Source organism: Cygnus olor, chromosome 8, assembly GCF_009769625.2.
Source record: "Cygnus olor isolate bCygOlo1 chromosome 8, bCygOlo1.pri.v2, whole genome shotgun sequence".
Lineage (NCBI taxonomy): Eukaryota > Metazoa > Chordata > Aves > Anseriformes > Anatidae > Cygnus > Cygnus olor.
Window position 1 is genome coordinate 21,827,642 of NC_049176.1, and position 24,054 is coordinate 21,851,695.

Genomic DNA, 24,054 nt, shown 5'->3' on the forward strand with positions numbered 1-24,054 from the left:
CCACACCAGGCCTGGGGCCGCCTCCCCCAGCCTCTGCCGTTTTGTGGGGCAGGCCGGGGGGCCTGGCTCACTCCTGGCACAGCCACACAAACCCCACAAACCGGTGGCCTCCAGCCCTGTGCTGGCAGTGCTGGGGCTGCACAGATGGTTCCCAGCAAGAGGAGCAGGGCCGTGTGGGGGCATCCCCTCAGGGCCGGGCTGTCCTCGCCTCCCCCAGCAGATCCCCTCCCCTCTCAAGGCGGGCTGAGACACCCGGTTCCTTCCTTCTTCCTGGACAGAGGAGCCCTTGTGCGGCATTCTGGGGAGGCGCCCGGTACCTGGGGGGAGACCTTGCCCTTCCTAGCAAACATGTCTGGCTGCAGCTGGGCCCTGCGCGGCGCCTCAGCGGTGTTTCAGGCTCGCCCATCTCCAAGCACAACCTGCCCCGGAGCCCTAGGAGAAGCAGGTGAGGTCCCTCAGGCCTGGCACCCCGTCAGCTCCCTGGGGATGGCTCCGTGTGGGCTGTGACTGCCCCATGCCTGGAGCACGTCCCTCAGGGAGATGCAGCCCAGCCACCAGGGCTTTGTCCCCAGGGCCACCTGCCCGCGGGCGGCCGGAGGGGTTTGGCCGTGCCGGGGTGTGATGGCCTGGGCTGCAGCAGGAGCACGGCACGGGCTGTGGGGTGTGGAGGAGCTACTTGTGACATCCTGGGGACACCAGGCTGCTACCCGCTCGGTATGGCCTGTCAGGGGGCTGCAGAGGGCCCGCTGCCACCGTGGGTCTGTTGGGGATGGGGCTGCTGCTCTTGCTTGGGGGGTGAGAGCTGGTCCTGTGAGAGCCAGCGCGTCCCTGCTGGCTCCTCCTGCCTCGTCCCGGCCACCCAGCAAGGATGATCCTGGCCCGGGGTGGAGGCGGCAATGCTGCTCACAGCCAGGATGCTTCACGCCCCTCCTCAGCCGCAGGGATATCTGAGATGGCAGCGACATGGGGTCCCCATCGCCTGTGCCCAGGCGTGCGGTGGGGAGCTGGCGCTGCCCCAGGCGGGGAGCTGCTCTGCTGGGAACAGCCATTCCCGTCAGCCTAACGGAGCCTGTGGCACAGCTGCCGTCAGCCCACTCACTCCCGGGATATTTTTAGGGCTGCCCGTGCTGATGAGCAAGAGATGACAGGCTGGCTCCGCACCCGGGCGGCGAGCTGCCCTTCCCAGCCCTGCCTCACCGCGCAGCTGCCGGGGGAGCGCGGGTGGCCGGCGGGGATGCTCAGGGGCTGCGGCCACGGCCCCCGGCTGGGAGAGGCAGCACAGCCTGCCCTGGCCACGGGGCTGCTGGCAGCAGCCGCTGTGCTGGGGCTGGTTGTGCCCCCACCACGAGCACGTGTAGCTGGGAGCCAGGAGGACGATCTAGCATGCATAGAAATACATATATGGATCATCATCTACATGCGCATCGATCCGTGGATGGCACTTCTGGTTGGAGTGCAGTTTATAAGGCAGGGCTGGCCTTAGGCAAGCAATATGGAAGTGGACTGTGAAGATGGTATTGAACATGTGCTGAGGTGTTCCTTCTCCCTCCGGACTTGCACAGTTTTGCTGTTCTTGTGAAATCAGGTTTGTGAAGCCCCCAGATTTCACTAGTACCCTGTGGCTGCCAGCTCTGCACACCTGCTGCACACCTGCACACCTGCCATCAGCCCGTGTCCCGCCAGCACACGTGGCACCCAGAGCTGTGGGCCACCTGTGCTCACTCCTCGTCATGCAAAGTGGCTGCAGGAACGTGCAGGCTGCCCAAACGCTGAATCGCCCAGAGAGCTTCTCATGCCCTGCAGCAGAGTACGAAAGCTTGGGCCGCATCCTGCAGCGTGCTGCGGACCAGCACCCCTGTGCCTGCCCTGCCCCTGTGCTGCAGGATGCGGCCCCGGCTGTTGTGCAGCGCTGCGGGGCATGGGAGCGCTGGGACCAAATGATGCAAGGAACGTGGCCGTCAACGATGATGTGAAATGTCTGAAGTGTGCCTGTCCCCATGCTATCTGTTGTGCCCAGCATGACCAAGATGTCACGCGGGCATCGTGTCTGTCTGAAATCATGGCAAATGACATCGCTGCGAAGCTCCCAATGGCCACAGCCTGGCTGCTGCAGGACGCAGCGCTCCGGGATTGATGCTGGCTCGCAGCCGTGTCCTCAAGGCGCAGGGAAGAGATCAGCACTATGCAAATTGGAGAGGTTTGTGAATCCAAAGTGGGTTCTGTGAACCGCTGGGCTTAATGCTGTGTTTTTTGGCACCAGACCGTTTGTGTGCGCATGGGAGAGACCAGGAGGAGCACCAAAGGTGCTCAGTGTGGTGCAGGAAGATGGGTGGTGCGTTATGGCCACAGCAGGCAGACTCAGGTTAAGAGGCTTCAGTTCATCGGGCATCCAGGGAGCAGATGGAGATAAGATGGGCTTCAGGTAGCAGAGTGGGGAGAGAGGACCGCTGCCATGTGGCTCCATCACCACATGAACCTGCTGAGGCTGCACAAAGGCTTTCTTGCTCCAGTGCAGTTAATTTAAAAAGTAGCAGAGCTCCAGGGTGGGAAATGTGGTGTCCCTGGGCAAAGGCCTGGAAACAAGCATGGCTGCAGGCTGCCTGCCTGTGTAGCACCCCGGGGCCAGCCCAGGCTGTGCCTTGTCTGGTTTTAGAAAAAGTTGTGTGCAAGGGGGTCAAGAAGTCCATCCTCTGGCTGAGCCTCTCCTGCGGGCTGCTGAGGCTGCTTGGATGGGAGAGGAGGAGCTTCCCCGCTCAGTACCCAGACCTCACGGTCTTTGCCCTCAGCGCTGAGCCCTGTGCAGGTTTTCCCTGCAAGGCAAAGGGGAGGTGAAGGCAGAAGGAATAGCTCTGGGCCAGGAGGTGCTGGGTCTCAGAGGTAAGCGGGCAGCGGGACTGGGCTGGGGCACAGGGTTGGGTGCCAAACCGGGGCACAAGAGCCTGCCGGCATCTGCCCCGCGTTCCTGAGGAAGGCAGCGCTCATCTCCGCTGCTGCCTGACCCAAAACAACCCGGAACCACCAGGATGAGCAATTTTTCAAAATGGTGGCAGCCCGACAATCTGCTCCAAGGGACAGAGCCAGGGCGAAACGGCAAGCATGCCCCAGCCACCGATGTCGCATGGTTGAAATGAAATTGGAGGGCCGTCTGAGCTCCTTTAAAGCTGCTGAGTGACAGATAGAGCCTTCGGTGACCGTGTGGCTAAGAAACGTGCTTAATTTGAAGTTTGTGTTTTTCTGCCTTCAAGTTCTTACCTTTGGACCTTGCACTCCTCTCTGCTGGGCTGAAGCGTGCCCTTAGCATCACTCTGTTCCTGCCTGCATGGCAGGGGATGGTCTTGCGATGCAACTGAGTTGCCCGTTCTCCTGTCTCTCAGCCTTATTTTTGCCCCATTTCTGGCCTTAGATACTTTGTCATGGCGGCCGTGTTGCTTCTTAAGATTCCTGTGTCTGTTTTGCAGTTCTGAGACCTGAGTCTGGCATAAAATTGGCGTTTGCCAGAGCTGCTTCTGCTCGGAAATCCCTTCCCCACGTCTCTGGCTCACCTCTCGCCTAGCCGAGGCGCTGCGATGCAAGCACAAGCAGCAGCTGTGCGTGGGGATGGCTCACTCTCTGGCTTTTTTCCTTAAACATTTTTTTCCCCTCCCTCCTCTGCTTTCCGGGAGATGCTCCATCCCGCAGTACAGTCCGTCCTGGCTGTTCCCGAGCACCTTCCTCTGCAGCCAGGGCTGTGACTGCGCCGTGGGTTGGGGTTGTTCCGTCGGGCGGTTCGTCTCTCACCGTGGCAGCAAGCAGCCCGTTCGGTGTTTGGATCAGCCGCAAATGTAAGCCTGCCTCTTGTCATCTAGATAATTGATTTTAAAAAATATTAAATGGCACCCGACCAAGAAGCAGTCGCTGGGGGTCTAGACGTGTTCCCGGTTGTTGTCGTCTCCCCATTAAATCTTGGCTCGTGGACAGACCTCAGAGCTTAGTTGTTAATGCACGCAGTTAATCTAACGTGAGCCGTATTAATTCTTTATCATACATTTTGTAATTAGAATCCTACATCATCGTTGACTCCTATGGAAAAGCCAAATTGTGCTGCTTGGATGCTTCTGCTCTTACCGGCCAGACCTTTCCTTGTGCCCAGGGAGAAGTTTCTCTGACATGGTCTGTGTTGTGCCGACAGCAGCGGGGTGCCGTTCGCCGCGTTTTTGCCTTCCCATTGACAGCCTGGGCGCAAAGCAATCTGCTGTTTCTCTGCTCACTGCTTTAGCTCTTCAAAATACCCCGGCCTCCCACCAGCTCAGCATTTGTTAAAAATTAACGCGTGTGTTTCAACAGGAGCTGCAATTACATCACCAAAATGTTGTTTGCGAGATATCTGGGGCTATGGGAGCGGGTCCCCCGCCAGCCCTGTGTCCCACCCAGGTTCTTGCCATTGCGATTCCAGTGGTTTGTGAAATTCGGATTTATTCAGCAGTCATCTCAGTAATTCAGGTCCGCCTTGCTTCTCGCTCCTCGTGCTGTTACTTGTCAAACAGGCACCTTGTCCGTGCCGGGTGCTTGGGGCAGTCACAGTGCATTGCCCCAAGGAGAGCAGGCTGGGTTTGTGCCATGGGCTCGGGGGGGACAGGATGGGCATGGAGGGAGCCGGGCTTCATCGTCACCAGTGCACGAGAGAAGCGACGGTGATTCCCCACGTGGGCTGGGAAAAAGTCTGACTTCACGTCTGTTTCCCTGTGGGGCTGCTGGGCAGAAAGAAACCCCTTTGAGTGCTGAACATTCAAAGAAAGCCTCAGCTGGCTTCTTGAAGGGGCAGAATTAAACGCGGAAACTCCACCCGGCTGGTTACTTTGCCAGGCTGCTTCACGGTGCGGAGCGCAGTAACTGAGCAGTGCGCCGCGTTCCTGAGCGGCTGCTGGCGCTGCGCGTGGGCTGGGCGCGGCGTGAGGAGCACTGCGTACTATTTCGCTGACTTCACACCCAAACCAGCCCGAGAGCTGGCAGGCACGGCTGTGCTTTTTGCTGTCCTTTATCGCCTCGCACAGCCGGCTGATGAGAGCCGGGACCTCCGCTCCCAGAGAGCTCCAACCTTGCTGCAGCTGCCAGGCTGCACCAGGTTCCCGGAAAGTGTCACCCCCCGGCATTCACGTTGCTGGGGCAGGGAGCAGGTGAGGGATGTGCATGGAGAGAGGTGTCCCCAGCAGCCCAGGTGGCTCCGACCCAGCAAGTGGCGGGGCTGGAGAAGATTTGGGACGACCCCCCACCGTGAAGGCTCAGTCTGGTGCTATGGCATCAAGGACCAAAGCACTCCTTTAAGACAGGGAGTAGGAAAAGGCAGATTTAATCCCCACGCTAGAGCATTAGGGAGGCTCTTTGTGGGATATTTTTTTTTTTCTTTTTTTTTGCGTCTTGAAAAGGATTCAGGAAAATTGGAGAGGCTGCGTAGATCAGAAATGCAAAAACTGGCTTGAGGGTGGGAGGAAGAGCCTGGCGGTTTGAGAATTAAGCAACTCCATATATTTTGCTCATCAGGAAGACGGATGGGCAGGGGGGTTGCTCACAGCATACGCACAGTTTCACCAAGAGAAAATGCCAGGCTCTGACAGGCTCTTCAGTCCAGCAGAAGGCAGGAGAGGACGGCACATCTGCGAGCTGAAGCCAGGCTGGGGGTGAGGGCTGCTCGTCCGAGGACGAGGGAGGACGAGGGACGCCTGACGCAGCCCCAGGAGCAGATCCAGCTCCCCTCGTCACAGCCAGCCTCGCTCCTTTCTCGGAAAATACGCCCGAGCCAGACGTAGCACGTTGGGATTAAGGCAAGGCGAGGAACCGCCGCGTGGCGTGCCGGCTGGCGGCGCAGCCTGGTGCAGCGGGATGCCGGGCAGCACCGCTTCGTCCCTTCTCCCGAGGAAGACCACGGGGAGCGTGGGGTGGCCGCGATGTGCGCGTGCAGGCTGCCGCTGCCCAGCCGCCTGCGCCGCGGTGAGTGTGACTCTGCTCTGCTCAAAACATCTGGAGTGGGGGGGGGGGGCAGGGTTTTTCAGCGCAGGTTGGCTTGTTTTAACTCGTTTCGCGAGGGACTGCTGCCGGTGCTGTTTAATGGGGCTGCTCGGAGGGTGGCCAGAGCAGCGGCAATGCAAAGTGCTGCCCACAAACTGAGCGCGGTGTTCCCCAGAGCGCAGAGCACGCGTTTAGGAATAATGCATGACAAGCGTGTGAGATAAAAACAAGTTTGGCTGGAGCGATCGAGACAAAATAGGAGTGTGTTACAGCCCACGTTTCATTCCCCGAGCCTCTGCATCAGCGGAGGTAATCCCTGTCTGGCTATTACTGGAAAGAGATCTTTGCTGTGGTATTTAGTGGCATTTAATTAATAATAATGTATTACATTAATTAGTATCATGGCTGATGCGATGACATGTAATTTGGGGGGAAGGATTACAGTGTGAGTATTAGAGTGAGAATTTCTATAGGGCAGAGAGTCAAATGAGGTTAGCAGGCTCGCTGTGGAGGGAGCCTGGAGACAGATGTGTGTGTGGCAACCGGTGCGGATAGTTACAGCACAACTTTATTTACTGCTGAGAAAAGAGCACATCGCTGTTATTCACCTTGACGTGTCACACCTTGTGATGTTTGACCTTACCAAACAAAAAGGCAAACAGGTGCTGCTGCAGAGGAAGTGCCTGTGGTTGACAACACCAAGCGCAAGCTGCGTTTGCGGAGCGGTTTTGATGTGCCAGCCTGCTTTCAGAGGAAGGGAAGGGGGAAGTTCTGCTGAAGGTCTCCAGGATGTGGCCCAGCCCTATCAGGATGTAAGAGGCTGAACCAGAGGAGAGCTTTGGCCCATGCATGTTATGTGGGCACTGGGTTGTACCCAGACCGATGTGAGTGCCCGGGGCAGCTGGCGGGGCTGATGCAGGGCAGCTGGGTGTGGGACACCCACAGGCACCACCTGCTCCTGGTCCTGCTGACATAGCTGCGGTGTGTCCTCTCCCCGAGCCCTTCCTCCAGCCTGCAGGCCAGCGATGCTGTGGGACATGCTCTGCAAACACGTGGGCAGACAGGGGCTCCGTCCCAGGGCTTAGCGAGTCGATTGCAAGTGGGTTTGTGTGGACCAGGATGTGCCACAGTTCTTGCCCTTGCATTTGGTCAGTTTCGCTGGGAAAGCTCCAGAGCGTTCCAGAAAGCAGCGTGGCAATATGATAGGATTTAATCAGACTTAATTATTCCCCTGCTGTCATTCTCCTAGCAACATCCAGCTTGACATCTGCCTGCAAATGAAATGTGTAAGCTAAGTAGGAACATGTTCAGACTGAAGCCCTGCCACTCGAACCAGATCACTCCCCTAATCGTTGCTGTAATTCATCTCGTGGCTGTTAGCTGCCAGGTGGTGGTACCTGATTGCCATGAACTCACGGCACTCGCCTCCCTGGCTTTTTCCAGGCAGGTAGGCTGCCTGACTTCACGCTGGGCTCCTTCCAGCACGCTGACACCTGATAGCATGGGGTAGAGTTTCCGAACGACAAACCCAGGCTCCTTGGCAAGGCCCAGCCTTGTTGCTATCTGCCTCCACGCAACAGGTCCCTGCTTATCTGGCTCCTCATCAAAATCAGGTCACCTGCTGTGCCCGCCGAGCAGGCAGTTTGAGCTCTGAGTGCACGAGCGGTCAACTTGTGGTGTTTTAGGTGAGGCCAGAACACGTCCAGAGCAGATATGGCGCAGAGATAGGGAGCTTGCGCTACCTGGCCGGAAGGATGGAGAGGTGCAGAGGGGAGCAAGCAAGAACTGAGTGCTCGTGACACCGAGCTGCACAGCAGGAGGCGGTGGGGCTGCTTGAGGACATGAGCCTGCAGGAGCTTCCGCGCAGCTGGAGGGGAGGCAGCGGCCTCGGCTGGGTGAGCACGACTGGTGTCTGAAGGTCTCAGCCCTGGGGAGGTGAGGGACAGTGTGCTCAGCAGGGGGCAGGTCCTCAGGCTGGGTTGGGCTGCTGTGGTTTTGGCCCCTCTCCACCCCCTGGGATTGCTGGTGCCAGTGATATCCGGGCGTTGGCATGAATCTGTTCAGATTTCGTGTTGTGGAAATGGCATCCAAAGGGCCCAGCGGGCTGTCAGCATGCCACATGCATCCTGTGCGTCCCGGTCGAGAAGTGTGATGGGTCTGTGAGCCCAGCTGCAAGGATGCAGCACATTCAGCAAGCTGGCAAGGCTTCATTTGTGCTGAACATAAAGCTGGGATCTCTGTGGTGCCTCAGAGCAGCAGGGCCTCCCCAGCTCTCCATGGGCCCTGTGTGGGCTCTGCCCCTCCCCAGGGGAGTGGGCTGAGCAGGACTCAGCCTGTGCCATCACAATGGTGTCTGCCCGCAGGCGTTGGCACCCAGGCTTGCCCACAGCAGGGAATGCCACTGTGCTGACACCAGCCCTACCCACAGTCCCTTAATTTCACGCGGCTTTCTGTTTTCCTTGTGCTAGCAGTGAATCACGGAGAGTGGAAACAGGAAATCGCTGCTTTTCATTGCTGCCCTGATAAACGCGGGGCTATTCGTTACGGTACCTCTTATTTTAGATCCCCCCCCCCCCCATTCCTACCTCTTTATCATACCCTCCCCGCACTCCCTTCTCCCTTCTATTTGACGTTTATTCGTTCGCTCCCTGCCGAAGGAGCGCTGGGGCAAAGCTGGCGGGGTGGGCGAGGCGCGGGCGGCTGAACGCACCAGGAAGGCCTGGGAGCAGCCCCGGCTGCGTGGCACGAAGGGCGCTGTGCTGGGGGGGGGGGTCAGGCCCGGGGGCACCGGGAAGCCCGGGGGGGGTGGGGGGGAGGGTCAGGCCCGGGGGCACCGGGAAGCCCGGGGAGGGGCCCCAGCCCCCCCCCCCCCCCGGCGCAGTGCCGCGCCGTGATTTACCGCGGGGGCCTTTGCGCGCCGCGCTCTGATTGGCGGAGTGCCGCGCCGTGATTTAAAGCGGGGGGGGGGGGGGGGGGGAGGGGAGGAGGAAGGGGAGAGCACCCAGCCGCCCCCGCGCATGCGCACCGCCTCCCCACCGCAGCGCCCCTCCGGCGGCGGTGCCGGCGCGCCCCCCTCCCACCTCCGAAGCCCCTCCCGCGGCTGGCGGCGGCCGCAGCCCCCCGCTCTCCCCCATTGGCTGCCGCCGGCCGCTATGCGGGCGGGTTGGCCGCGCCTCGCCCCGCCCCGCCCCGCCATTGGCTGGGCCGCGGGGCCCCCTGCGCGCGGCGGCGGCGGCGGCTGGGGCCGGGGCCGGGGCCGGGCCGGTCCCGCAGCGCCCGGCATGGCGGCGGCCCGCGCCCGGCGGCCGAGAGCCCGGGGCCGGCGGTGGCGGCGGGGTGAGGACGGGAGGGGCCGGGAGGGGCCGGGGTCGGGTCGGGTCGGGTCGGGTCGGTGCCCCGCTGACGCTGCCGTTCGGTCCCTCAGGTGGCGTAGGAGGGCGGCCGTGACGCCAGGATGGGACTGCTGGTGCTGGTGCGGAACGTGCTGCTGGCGCTCTGCCTCTTCCTCGTGCTCGGCTTCCTCTACTACTCCGCCTGGAAGCTGCACCTCCTGCGCTGGGAGGACTCCAGTAAGTGCCGGCGGCGGCTGCTGCACGGGGCCCGCCGAGCGGGGGGGGGGGGGCCCGGCGGTGCCGCAGGGGGAGGCTGAGCCCCGTGGGTGCTGCCCCCCGGCTGTGCCTCCTGCTCCGGGGTCACCCCGAGCTCTGCAGGGCTCGGCTTTCAGTGGCGGGTGCGAACTGGGGTTCACGCTCTGTAAACCTCCACTGGGGACCTCAGTCCCTGGAATATTCTCTTTGAGTTCATGGTTCCTCATCCTCAAAGCAAAGAGGTTACGTGCCAAGGCTTTCGTTCCCTGAATCCTTCTCTCCCCCTTTGCCGTCCCCTAAAACAAAAAGACAAAGATTTTCTCCTCCGGTGGGTTTTGATTTCTTCCCCTGATCACATATGTTGGCGCTCTCACCATCTTACTGTGCCCTTCAGAAATCCTCATCTTCCACCTATCCTCCGCGCTATTACCTGCCAGCTGTCTGTCATCCAAAGCGATGTTTCCTGACCCTCTGAAACCCAAAGAGACGTTCGACCTCACCGGATACAATCCGAGGATTGTACCGCGCCGTAATGCCGCGGGAGGGTTTAGTTGCAATGAGGTAGAAATTAGGCTGAGCTTTGATTGCTCAGTTATTGCTTTTAGTTGTGCTTGTGCCGAGTGCTTGCATGTGAGAATCATTTTTTGAGAATATAAAAAGAAGAAAACAATTCCCTCTTCTCCCCTTCCTGCCCAAAACGCAATCCAGCCTTCTCTGCAGCTGCTCCGCGGCTTGTTTCAGATGTCTCGCAGCCGGCCGATGCTCTGGATCAGCAGTTGATAAACTCTGATCCAGGAGGATTGGTTTCATGTCCAACAGCAGCCACCAGTCCAATTCTCCTTCCCTGTATTGCGTTTCTGGGCATGCTGCTGGAGGTTCCCGCTGCAGTGCCTGATAAGCTTGATGATATTTTTCTTCCTCTGCACACTCCATATCTGTTGTTACATGCTCTGAGAAGTTTTGTGTGATGACAGATGATGGCTTGGAGATGCTGTTTGCACTGGTGCAGTGAATTTGACAGGAGGACTGCTAAGGTGACTTGTGCTAGGACAGGTATCACAAGACTGAATTTCTACAAGGAGACACGTAGCGTCTTTCTGGACAGAGAGTTTTTTGTTCACGTTTGTGCTTCAGGGAGAGAGTCAAAATCTTGATTGTGACCTTCTGAAAACTAGCACTTTTGTCAGTGATACGTACAAAATCCTTCCCGAATGGAAATAAGTGCAGAATGAAGTTAAAAGAACAGCTTTCTCCTGTTATGTTGCCAAATTGCAATACGTGCCATCCTTTGCTTCTTTCATAGCATCAGAAATTGTGTTGAGACTTCCCCCAGCCTGTATAACAAACAAACAAGAAAAGCAAAAACCAAACAAAACCCCAACCAAACCAAACAAAAACCCATGTGCGCAGCAAAACCCTTCAGGCTGTAACCTGTGTGTGAACTTTGTTAAATGCGGAGGAGGAACCTTGTCTTTGTGCCATGTGCCAGGGCGCTGGAGTAGCTTCTAAATTTCTTCAGGTTCTGCCTCTGGATTTTGTGGCTCTGGTTTTTGTGTGCGACTTCTTGTCTTAAGGCATGTCAGTTTCTTGGGGGTTTTGTGGTCATTTTGCGGTCGTACAGCGAACGTGTAGGCAGAGGTGGATTTCCAGAAATTGAATGCTTCTGCCGGAAAAGATGACTTCAGTTAGAATAATTTGTGTTGGGCGTCCTGGCAGCTTCCAGGTACCCAGGGTGTTCTGACAGGAGGTGATGTCACCGTCTTTTTCTTAGGTGTATGTCTACTTTTTATTTTAATCTTGTGTTTTAAATGTGTTCTTCATTTAATCTGGGAAATGACGGTGCTTGCATTAAGCTCCTTCAACAGGTACGACCAGTGATGCCAGCTTTAAGATTTAGCTTATCGATCTTTGTCAGTTGTCACAACTGGTATATGCTGTACCATCATTCCTTTTCTTCTAGAGACTTTTATGGATTGTCTTAAATATCACAGCAAGCTCCCTGCAAGTTTAGTGCTAGCAGCAGTCAAATGTAAGAGGGACGATTTTTATACGGTTGCTTTTGAAAGCAGTGAAGGTGGTAGCGGTCGTCAGTTGATCGTTAGAGTTCAGTTCGTACTAAAAAGGTTTTATTTATCATGTAATTTTATACACGAGGAACCTGTGCAGACTTGAAATACAAATTGAAAATCCTATATTGGGAAACTCGATAGGAGGAGTTGACGTTAAGCTTCTATAAATAAGCATTTGGAAGTTAACAAATAACAGAATCGAGGTTGCTCGTTTAACCGTGATTAGGCCTCCTTGAGCACAGGTAACATGATATGACGTATACAGTTGCAATTATATTTCCTTTTATCTAAAGGGAATTTTTTATTTGGGAATTGTTAATTCCTGGGTGTTTAATAATCTGAGAGTATTGACTTTTTTGCGTATGTCACTTTTTCGTTCAATTATTTCCTTTTATCACGTGACCAGTGACTTTGTTTGGTGTCGGTGACTCCCTAGCTTCCATGGTCACATACGTTTTCTCTCTAATCCGTTCTTTGTGCCAGCGGAGGCATGAAGCTAAGCTGATCCTGGTATCTGACACCCTCGTAATCTCTTCAGAGACTGCTTTTAGAGAACTTGACACCTGTGTTTAACACCGGACAGAAATCAAATTTGTCATAGAGTATGGTGAAAAGTACTTCACCTGCTTACTTGGTGCTTGTGTGATTTGCTCACTTCATGTGTTAGAAAACACCTGTACGTGGCTGTTAGGGATTTATTTGAGTGTAAGAAGTCTGGTCACACCGAGACGTGGATGCTTGTATGTTCAGCTGCTACAGTAAGCAAAGAGTTGAAGTATGTCATTTGTTGGCACTTCTGACACCTCCAAGAAGGAAGCTAAACTTCTGAACAGCCCGAAAGATGCACGTCGGTGGCTCTCTTGCCATCTCTGCCTAACTTTAGATCTGTCCTCTTTGATGCCTTCATGAGTTCTGGGAGATCTTTCTCCTTACTGCGTGACTCTACACCTTGCCAAAACACAACGGGGAATTGAAATGAATTAATTCTCTAAGGCTTATCTTTCCTGTGACACGAATAGACTGAATTCAGCTAATGTGAGCTTATTAAGATTGAACTAGGCTCAGCTGCTTCTTCCATTCAAGACAAACTACCAGCGGCTGTGACCCCTCTTTTATCCTTGTTGTGGGCATGGTGATGGGCTGTTCTTCCCCCAGCCTTGTCTTTTTCACGTGTGTGGTGATGCTGCTAGCTCTCAGAGCAGCAGGTCGGCGCAAAAAGAGGCGTGTAACACTGCGAATGCTGGGCATCGCTGGGACTGTGCGAGCAGTATTTAGGATAGAGGTGAGCTTTCCTTTTTTCCATTTTATTTTTTTTTTCTCTTTTCCTGATTTCCATAATGCAGCTTTGGTCTCTGGCAGTAGCAGTAAGAGAAACCCCTTCTTGCAAGTTCTTCCTGGACAGGCAGTCCCTCAGATTCAAAGTGCTGGGTTGCACTGTGGCGTGCTAAGCGCATAGAATTGGTAACGTGAGGTGGGAGACAAACAAGGAAATAAGAAGGTTGGTGTCAGGGTTAGCTGTCCTGTACGTACATGAAGGACCTCACAGCAGCAGGTGATTATAGCTCTGTTTACTCTTGTTTCTGGGCAGTGAGTTGCCAGGGATTTCTTAACTAATAATGGTAGTGATAGCAGCAGGCTTTGAAGGGCTGAGGCATGCACCGCAGCCTTTTTCCTAACAATTCTCTCTCCTGTCCTCGGTACATTTGGCTCCGAGGAGGAAGGAGATGGTATCTGTGCTACTGTGAAGGAGGCAGCACATGAGAAGGTGCCCCGGTATCTCTGGACAGTAGGATGGAGATGGAGCCTTGCTGACAGTGCCTCGGGATTTCCTTTATCTGCTCGGAGGAATACTTCTTTACCCAGAGCTGTGAAGGGCAGAATATGGTCACGTTAAAATTAAATACTGATTTTTGTTACTTAACCTGGTACGTGTATAGCTGATTTTGTAAAAACGAGCATGTTGTAAGGAAGGAATGATTCCATTTAAAATGTCCTGGCTATGGAAATATTGGACTCATCCCCCCAAGGCAGCAGTTTTTTTGGCCTCTCCAAGTATTGAAATATGTTTGGGACAAGGACAGTGTGACCGTATTCTCCCGTTCTCTATTGTATTTGTATCTACATTAGCATTGAATTAATTTGAAAACATGCACTTAACTTCAGGTACTTTTGCCAGAATCCAAGTTAATACAATTTGTAACTATAGATTTTGAGCTCTCAGTTTGAATGTGGCTTTTGAAACATCCCCAGGTATTTTCTGTTGATGTCTCCATAACAATATCAAGTCACTACTCTGTCATCTGTTGCTTAGTGCTATTTTCAACTCTAATTCTGGAAAGGCAGCCAAAGAGATAAAGCTCTGGGAAGAGATTTTCTGAAGGTATTTCAGGACCCTTATCCTTTTTCTTCTTTTTTTTTTTTAATATCTGTTTCTATGGGAACTGAGGAGACATAAACAGGCAAAACTGACTCACTTCTGGTTGCAGGTTTTTCGTCTGCTTGCATTTCCATGGAGACCAGTCTCACAGCAAATAAGGCTAAATTAATAAAAAGCAATCAAACTTGTACCTTTCGCGTATGGTTTCTCTCATTCAAAATGAAATGGTATTTTTGTCAATTCTCATGTTAAGGACTGAAAATGTGTTGAAGAAACTGATCTTTTTACAAGGGCTTGGAACGCGCATGCCCTTTCTCATGTGGTTAAAGCCTCGCCATACGTGTGATGGTATGTGGCGGGGTTATAGCAGTTGTAGCTTGAGTTACTGGGGTTGTCATTTGTCCTACAGTAAGGGAGGGGATCTTGCTTACCCTGATATCTGACTTATTTCCATTCCGTTCTTTAATGACAACCAACTAAAAAACATTCGGCACCAGTGAGCAGCCAGGCTATGGAGGCAAACTCCCCCCCTTTGGGGGGAAAAATGTGCACTACCTTCGTGTTCAGACCTCTGCATCTGGGAGTCACTGTCCTATTTGCCTTTGCCAGGAGAAAGGAGCGCAGGAGTGCTCCTACAAAAATAACATTTCAGGGCCAGCTCAACTTGGCATTGCGAGCGTAAATCTCTGATGAAAGTGGCCGGAGCTCAACTGGCTGAATTTAGGGTTGGGTGGCTGAGGAAGCACATCATTTTCTGCTGTGGGATTACGAGGCACTTGTGTCCCTGTTGGTGGGGACGACAAACAAATGGTGATGCTGACCGTTTATTTCTGTTGCTCTGTATCTGTCTGTGGCCATGGCCTCAGGGGTGCATGTTTGTTCTTTACGGTGGACTTTGTTGCTGCTGCTCCTCCTCAGGCCGAAAAGCCTGATAGATGTTAACCTTGTGGGCATTAGTTGCTTTTGAGAATTGTTTTGGGCAGTATTTTGCAGCAGCATGGGCTTCCTGAAACAGTTGCTTCTTTTTTTATTTTTCTTTGCAGGGGAAGAGACTGGAAACAGAGTTATTAGGAGTTCACAGTTATTAGGATCTTCACAGTCGGTTTCTTTACTCAGCTCTTCTGTAGTCCATGTTAATGCTCTACGTGTTGTACCAAAACTGATAATGAATGGTTGGAAAGGTCTTGTAAAGCAGATCCAGCAAAAAATAAAATGGATTCAGCAACAAATTTAAGGGATCTTTTCGCTGCTTTTCAGGTGCTTTAGAGATATGAGTATCACAGTGATGCCTTTTTGAAATAAGGGTTCAAAATAGGAAGTAACTTATCAAGAGAGCAGTGAATATTAGACATAAAGATGTAAAAAAAAAAAAAAATGTTAAATTGTCAGTTGCCTAGTAAAATACACTAACTTTTCTAAGGATTCTCCTGTTGGGCTGAAATGTTTTGCTTGTATTGAGCTTGAAAGTAGAAACTTCAGAGCGCCAGCTGTGGTGGCCAGATCTCTTTATCTGTGCACAATGCTGAAAAATAGATTTGGTGCCCAGAAATTGTTATCGCTGTTCAATTTACTTTGTGCTCCCTGGTAGCCTGCCAGAATAAGGAGCGTGGCTAAGCCCAAATTCCTGGAGCTCAGGAAACTCGGTCATGGCAGCGTCCTCCCCAGGGGTGGTCGTGGCTGGAGGCGGATGCGGGCGCTCCTGGTGCCCCCTGTGCTCGATGCCCTGCGTACCCGTGGCTGCTGCCCCTCTGCTGCTGGCACACGTGGAGCCGTCTGCTCACCGGCTGTGCCTCTGGAGGTCTGTGAAAGAGTTAGAAAAGAAATGCAAAAATTTCAAGCGGTGCTTCACAAGGTAGGTCAAAGAATGTGGGTGGATATGTGCTTCATCTTTCTCTGATCCTTTACAACCACGCTGCTCCAGGGACTCTGCTGTCTGTCCCTCTGGGAGTTTCTGGTGCTGCGGTAACAACAGCACGGGGCAAAACTCTGCCGGGGCAATGGGAAATGTGCCTGATGGAGCCCTGGAGGGCAGGAGCGAGCATTTCTCTGCAGGAGGACAGCTCCCTGCACGCTCCTGAGGCTTAGGGAGCTCCAGGGGCAGGTTGCTGGCAGCAGTAAGAGCAGAGCACCCTGAGCACCTCTGGTCCGTGGAGTGGCTGTAATGCGGTGCTTGCACTTGCTCCGTCTCCTTTCCAGCTTTTTCAGCCCCGAGTTACGGCTTTAGTTATGAGCCAGTATTGACTTTCCAGCAAAGTATGAAAGCGAGGTGCAGGAATAAGTACTTCTCCATCCTCCTACGCTAGGATAGTTTTACATCCTAAAGCAGTCAGGTGCTCTGGCTTCTCTTCACGGTGGCAGGCTTGTCACTTCTTGAGTTCCTCGTTCGTGCCTTTGTGTCCCCCCTCTCCCCGAGCTTCCCTCGCTCAGCCGCTGTGCCGTTCCTCCCTGTATTGCACTGTTTGGGTTTGGTGAGCAATTCTCTGCCTTGCCTCCATCCTGTCACCATACATCCCCTTGGCACACGAAGCCTGCGCCTCTGCCCTGTAGCTGATGCAGCAGTGGCTGTTGTGCCTTCAGGTGTTACCGGGCTTGATGGACGCTCCACCTCAGCACTGGTTTGATTTTGGTGAATACTGATGAATAGATCACTCGTATTGATGAATAGCTCACGGACTCTCTGCTGGCCTTAATATAGGTAGGCTGGCCTTGGGCATCTTTCGTGCTCGTGTCAGTTCTGCTGGCGTTGTTGGGGCGATAACGTCTGGCAAAAGGAGGCTGGTTGTGCTTTGTCTCGAGCTTGGACAGCTGCGGTCTGGCCATGGCCTTAGTACTGATTCTGACCATGTCTTAGGCATGTTTTGGAGAAGCGATTTTTCCATAGATTGTTGTCTTCTGCCAAGCTACTTGGTGCTTTTGTTGCTATCAGAGCTCATTTTCCTGCTGGAAATGGAAGTTACATCCCGGTGCCAGGCTGAGGGAAGGCACCAGCCAAGCCTGGCGATGACTTGCAAGGACGGTACGGCTGGGTCGCGAGGTGCAGCTCTGTGAATCGCATACCTCTGCGCTTCCCAAGGAGTGCAGCCGTGTACCCACGCACCGAGCAGAACGTAATTTGTGCTCTGCATGCAAATTTGTGCTCTGCGTGCAAATCCTGAGTAGTTTTTGGAACCCGAGAGGGCTGACTTATACCACAGGAGTGCATCGCTCTTGTATGCACTGCCTTCTTGAGGAATAATAGCTCGTGAGGCTAGCACGAAATTCTTGTCGGGTACAGAAACTACAAAGTATTTCATAACCGGTTCTTAGTATTGTGAAATAACCATATGCTTGCTCAATCAAAGGTACATGTCTTTGGGGGTCAGAATTTAGCTCTTCTTGCTCTGTTCGAAAAAAAAAAAAAGAAAGAAAAATCAGAATGTGTTAAAAATAGTTATTTGCAATTTTAGAAACCTATAAACACATAAGTTGCTTGTCTTAAACTTTTTTCAAATGATGCTAGGATCCATCCTACTTTAACTCAGTCCCTGTTACAAGGTGTCATTTTTTTTCTTAGCTATTTTCCAGTGGATTTCAGTGCTAGGAACACTGGTTAAATCTAAGGTTCATCTGAGCTGCTTACTCATCCGAGCTGAGTAAGTATGCCCCTTACCTCTTGGAACAAGCAGAGTTAACGCAGAGTAGCTATAGAATGCTTTAAAGGAAGTAGTGAGAATGTGAAGGCACAGGAATCAATAAATGTTGAGTTTTTCAAACGGGGTAAGTAGCTGAAGGCTTCCCACACACTAAGGCTTACTCTAAATAAATGTTGACAAGGTTAATAATTTATATGTACAATTAAATCTTTTTATCTTCGTCAGAAATGAATCAAACTCCTAATAGCGGTAATGCTACGTAAGCATTGCTATTCAGTTGCGATTGTGTCTAGAGATCCTAATCAAAAAAATGTACTGAGACACATGTCTTAGGATGAAGGGTGGTAGCTTAAACAGACTTGACTCAGGAAGGCAGAGGAAGCGGAGGCACAGGAAAGTGAAATTATTCCGTGTCACACAGCAGCTCAAGGGCAGAGCTATGAATAGAATAAAGGTCTCCAGGCTCTCAGTCCAGTGTCCAGTTGGCCAAAGGAGGCTTCTTTTCCTGTATTAATGCATTCTGCATCTGCTAGATTGAGAGAACAGTAATATGCTGAAGTTGCTTGCTCGGGGCAGAGATTATCTGCTCCTATTTGTACAAACACAGCACTCTTTAAAAGTGTAGTGTCAGTAACAAAGCTGGCGAGGTGATGGCTTGCATGGGCAGTGCTGGTGGCTTGATGTAGGTGCTGTAATTAGGGGATAATGAGGCTGCTGTTAGGTGCTCGTAGAACTTGCCTAAGATGCGTCTGTGCAAGTGCCTGAACAGTTGTGAATGCTGGTTCGGGGTTTTCAGCCTTCAGATTCACCACATCAAAGGCACAGCACTTCATGCTTTCTAGCTGCATAAATACCACAACTGCGTTTTTCTTTCTGAAGGTAGGTGGTTTGTTTTGTTTTTTTCTAGTGGAAAAGTTTAATTTTGCTCTCCATACTCAGGCACAGAACTCTATTTTCTTCTATTTAAACTTAAAAAAATAAATAAATAATGTTCAGGCACAGACTAAACTTCTAGAATTTGTGCTCAAAGGATGAAAACGTGAGCTTTTGAAAAGTGGGGAATGATGGAGGAACAGTTCGGGCAGTTTTAACCGTAGCAGTCACTAATGCTCTGGGTAAAATTAGAAGTCTAATTACTGTGAATTTAGTTGCTGAGACTTTTTTGCCTTTTGAGACTTGCCCCACACAATTCTGTCACGTTCTAAATAGAGCATAGGCGGTTCTCCATTATGCTGCTCGGAAATTAGTAATTCTGCATTTTTGTTAGCACTGTTGCTGTAATCTCTGCTTAGAAGTGCCTTATTTGAGCATTGGGAAGGCTTTTATTATTATTAAAAATGAGTCATTACAACATTAATTTCTCTCTATATTGGTCCTTTTGTGTTTGGGTCCAGTACTTTATTAGAAGCAGAAGGCAGAGCTAATGCAGTGTAAAGACTGCAAAATGAATTCTAGTTCTTAAATAGAAAAAAAAGTGTGAATTCTGATTGAATTTTCTAAATTTATTTCATATTTAAGGATGTAGTTTGAATATTTCTAAACTTCTGAGAGGTTTGCACATTGAAAAAAGGCCATATTGGCATTAGGAAAATATGAAAGCTTCTGCACAATATGATGTTTTATTACTTCTGCTTGCTGCATGTGCTGTTTCTCACTAAGTTAGTGCTATAATTATGATGTCTTGGATCTGAGAAATAGTTTGTGCTCCTGTGAATAGGGAACATGCCACTATGTAAAGAGACTGCCTTCAGGCTGCTGCATCCTGACCTCTGAATGCTTTAAGTTTCTTGATATGGTTATTAAAACTTTCCTTTTTTTTTTTTAATCAAGAGTTTAAAATAGCTCATAAACCAGGGCTGCATATTCTTTATATGTTCTCCTATACAAGTTGCATTTTCTGCTTCAAAGGATGGATGAAGGACTAGAGAAACCTGCTGTTGCATAGTGCCGGGTAAAAATAAACTCGGTGCTGGGTATTTCACTCTCTTCCAGCAACCTTTACAGTTGTAGCATAAAAAAGAACTAAGGTAAGAATTTTTTTCCTGCACGCTTGAATATAATTGCTGAAGTCTGGGCTACTTTGGCTGATTTTATTTAAGACTTAGTAGTGTAGACAAAAGGTTAAAAAGCCCCTCTCAGGTGTTGTGTATTAATCGCTGTGTTTGACATAATGCTGCTTTAGTATAAACACGCCTTGCTCAGCAGTTGTGCGTTTGTTTGTGCCTTTGCAGCAGTGGAATTACCCCATAAGTAGCTTTCTTTATCCTCGTCCCGGTTCGTGATGTTAACTAATCTCATAATGGCCTCTTCTTGAGGACCTGCTTAAGGAAAGTTTGGAATATCTGTACGATAGACTGCTTAACGTGTTGCAGTTGCTTGGCTGGAAGAGCTGGACAAAAGCTGTCAGAGCACTTAGCACGCAGTCGGCTTTGCTGCTTGTGCCCTGGAACAGGAGGCTGGGGGGATTGAAGAGCCGTTCGTGCTCGTGGGAAAGTTTAGGAGGCTTGTGGGATATGGGAGCCTTGTGGGATCTGCTGTCAGATCTCTCCCTGAGAGCTCCAGATGATGCACCAGGAACTGCAGTATCTCTATCACCTTTTCCTGCGTGAACAGTTCTTTTTCCCATGATTTATACTGGTCTGGTCCCATAAGCAGGGGTCTGTAAAAAGGCGCATTGTGTCTCACACGTCAGTGGAAGTAGCACGTGGTACTGAGATTTATTCTTTTTTTTTTTTTTTTTCCTGAAGAATTAAGCTTTTCGCTTTGTCCTCTGATTAATTTTTTGTTAGATGCTTTGATCTTTGCAAAGACTAAATGACATGATAGCAGAGGTAACCCGAACTGACTTCGGGATGTGCTGTAATGGAAAAGTTTCTGCAGAGCCCACGGCTAAGCAGCTCCCTCTCTGCTGGCAAGCGTTCAGATACGCTGGAAAACTTGTTCGTATAATGGATCCGAACAGGAAACTGATATAGTGTGAAAATACAGAAGCCTTCCTTTCCCTCCCGCTCCAGTTCTTTGGAAATGTTGGTTTTGATCCATACCAGGCAGGCTGAAGTGCTTAAGCCCATACATCAGCTCCCGTCTTGCAGGCAGCCAGGTGAGGAGGCTGCGGCTGGCCGAGGCGTGCGGTTTTTGCAGGTACCGCTTGAGGGCAGTAGATGTCTGCTGCCTGGCCCCTCACCAGGACTCCGCAGTGCCAAAAGCTCGAGTGTTGGGTTAATATTATTTCAAAAAAAAAATAAAAAAAATCACAGCATTCCTCTTTCCTGTGCAGTTACGAAGTGGCACCTGCCATTCTCTGGGTGAGCTTCAGTAAATTCTAAGTCAAAAAACCCTTCTCCAGAGTCACTTGCTTTTAGAGTAACTTAATTTGGAAGGAATTTTGCTATGTGTTGTATCCAGTTACCAGTATCCATTTTCATAATCTGATCCAAGTCCCGTCCCATAACAGGTTTTTGTCTTTGCCTACTGCTGCTCCTGTTCAGAAGGCATTTTTCAGCTTTGTGCTAATAATTGGATTTTTATTAATTCCAATTGTGTTTTTTTTTTTAATCATGCATTTCCCCAAAGAACCTGGGGAGAGTAGGGGGACATTATGCAGGGATGCAAGGTTCTGGGGTACCATGCTTGTGTTATTGCAGAGGGAGGGAAATCCAGACAAATCTGAAGTTCTTAGGAAACCATGCTTTGTTACTTCAGTTATTTTCAGAATAACTGGTTTAATTTAAAGGACTTCTGCTAGTTGAGGAGAAATACCTTTTCAAACCTGGTTATAAGCTTCTGGCACCGTCCTCCCATGGTATTGAGCTTCACAAACTAATTGTGTGTGAAAAAGCACTCCTTAAGTCCAGTTAAAAGCATAAGTGAGTAGAGAAGATGGTGAAATAATTTAATTTTCCTATTAGCTTTTGGTAAAATTGACCTAAATGGATAGCAGAAAGTGTTAATTAAAAAAGTGATTTTGAGGACATAGTGTGGTGAATGTTTAAATCCTGCTAGAAAATACAGTAGAGTCATATATGGTAACTATGGATGTGAGATCAGCTTGAAGATAAAAGTAGGTTTATTCTAGCAAAGCAGGTTTAAATTTGGAATTATGCTTGGGAAATAAGTTAAAGTGGGAAATATCCAAATCACACTAACTCTGGATATTTATTTTCTCTGTTACTTTCTTATATTCATGTATTGAAATGCAAAAAAAGCTTAATAATACTCTGGTTTTTGACTTGGGTTGATTATGAGAAGTAAATTAAAGGTAATTTGGGGTGGCCAATCAATCAGTGCCTTCTTGATTTGTTTCCACTGAACTAAGGGCAGTGTATTTCTGGAGCAGAACCTCTGTCTCTATGTTAATTCTGTTGTTTAAAACTGAATCTTTTTACCGTATCTCTCCCAAGTTTATATCCATATGTTTTTCTGGGTCCGTTTAGCCACTGTCACTGCAGTTTTAGTGGTAAAAAGAGCTCTTTTACTAAATAGAACTGCAATATACTCTCCTATTTTTGTTGTTTTTTTTTTCTCCTGTGAAAAATTTTCAGTGCTTTCAAGAACAGAGTAAGACTTTGCAAATTATATGATGATAATGGTTGGAGGGAACATTGTGAGATCTCTGGTCCGACCTCCTGCTCAACGTGGGGTTGGTTACTGGTTGGGACCAGGTTACTCAGGTCTTTATCCACTCAGGTCTTGAAAACGTCAAAGGACGGAGACCTCACAGCCTTCCAGTACAACCTTTTCCAACGCCTCGCTGTCTCGATTGTGAACAGATTTTTCCATATATGCAGTCTGAGCTTCTCTTGCTTCAACTTACGCGTATTGCCTCTGTGTCCCGCCACGCAACGCTTTGGGAACCAGGCTCTGTTTTCCTTATAGTCTTCTTGCAGGTGCTGGAGGGCTGTTATTTTGTCTCCCCAAAGCTTTGTTTTCTGCAGGCTAAACAAGCCTCCTTCGCTCAGTCTGTCCTCATAGGTCATGTGTTAGCATCCTGGTATTTGATGATCTGCACAATCCCTTGTTTGTCTGTAGCCCTCCCCAGAGACCAGGCGTGATGCACTAAGACAGAGGGCTCATTGTTTTTTTAGAAGATTTTGTTTTGTTTTGTTTTTCCCTATTTTTTCTGCTTCATGTCTGTTAAAATCATTCTATGTACTTTCTTGTATTTCATCTTCTGCTTCAGATGCCACTTAATTGTGCATTTGTTGTACAGGAGGTCCGTGGTGCCTATATTGGAGCTTGCTGAAGATATGCCAGATGAATAAAGGGGCACTTAACATTGAATGGATGATGCGAATGTGCAGTAACAACACGGGAAATGGTGTTGCTACCAAAAAGGCTTTTTGCTTCTGAAGAGCCTTAGTCCAAAAGCTGTCACTGTTCAGGGAGTAGCAACAGAGGGATGAGCTGAAAATCAGACAGCAGGCACCCTCCCTGGGCAACCTGTTCCATGTCCTGCTACCTTCCTGGTGAAAAACTTCTTCCTGAAGTCCAGTCTGGACCTCCTGAGCTGTGACTTGTGGCCACCGTCACTTCCTTCCCCTGAAGGACTCAGAAGATGGTGTGGGCATTGAGAATGTTCTCCGAATGTCTGCTTGCCTTCCTGCAGATGTTGTGTATGTAGGCAGTGAAGCCCCAAAGGCAGTGTGAGAAGCGGGATATTCTGAGGTTATCAGGGCTTTGTTTTGAAGCTCCTGAGCTGGACAGATGAAAAAGTCAGGGAGGAAAGGCTGAGGCTCTTTGTGCACCACTAGTAATTTAGCCTCTGAGTACTTGACAAGCAGCTATTTAGTAAGCCCAGAATAACAAAGAACTATCTGGCAGAGGATGGGTATCACAGACTGCTGTGTAATCAGATGTCAAGGACTGGTGTGAAGATGGTGGTCGGAAGGCAGGCTGTGCATGTGATCACTGCTTCCCCCTGGAGAAGACAGTGCTGCTGCTAATAGCTGGACTGGGTGGGCACTGCTGCATCTGAACTACTTCACTGCTGCCAGCTGTTAATGAGGGGCATGTCTGGGTTATGACAAAAAATGCGGAGATATTTGGAGTGCTGAACACAAGTTTGATCTTTACTGAAGTGACTGCAAACTTGGGTTCGCAACCTGTTCTGGGGGAGACGGGTGACGGCAGTGTGTTGCATCCAAAAGGAGTAGCGCCCTTAATGCTTCCCTTGCGTACTTCTGTTTGTTCTTTCTAATCCCTTTGAGCATTTGTATTGATTATTCTGTCATCTTTCAACTTTCTGGACTTCTTTCTTCAAGACCGTCTAGTTCTGTGGTTTCCCATACAGTGCAGGTACTATTTTCCAAGCTATTTTTGAGGTAGTTTATTTTTTTTTAGTCAGGGATCCACACTAAGCTCTTTAAATCTCTCCCATGAATTTTTTCATTGATTTTTTAAACCCCTGC

General features: G+C 50.5%; 1 protein-coding gene and 1 long non-coding RNA gene across 9 annotated transcripts in view; one reads left to right on the plus strand and one right to left on the minus strand.

Moving 5' to 3' along the window:
- Positions 1 to 309: 309 nt before the first annotated feature.
- ST3GAL3 (ST3 beta-galactoside alpha-2,3-sialyltransferase 3) overlaps positions 310 to 24,054 on the plus strand; it is a 180,943-nt gene continuing 157,198 nt past the window's right edge. For 3 of the 8 annotated variants that reach the window (XM_040564838.1, XM_040564842.1, XM_040564841.1), the window contains exons 1-2: positions 9,225 to 9,318; positions 9,407 to 9,551. In XM_040564838.1, the coding sequence (XP_040420772.1) occupies positions 9,437 to 9,551 (115 nt within the window). In that variant the 5' untranslated portion in view covers positions 9,225 to 9,318; positions 9,407 to 9,436. Of the gene's footprint in view, positions 446 to 5,668; positions 5,965 to 8,357; positions 8,529 to 9,193; positions 9,319 to 9,406; positions 9,552 to 24,054 lie in introns of those variants that run through there. The other 5 variants (XM_040564840.1, XM_040564837.1, XM_040564845.1 and 2 more) reach the window with 5 other exon arrangements.
- LOC121073677 lies at positions 6,331 to 8,741 on the minus strand. The gene is made up of 2 exons (XR_005821862.1): positions 8,568 to 8,741; positions 6,331 to 7,909 (listed from the first exon to the last, which is right to left on the minus strand). It is a non-coding gene; the product is annotated as an uncharacterized LOC121073677 (long non-coding RNA).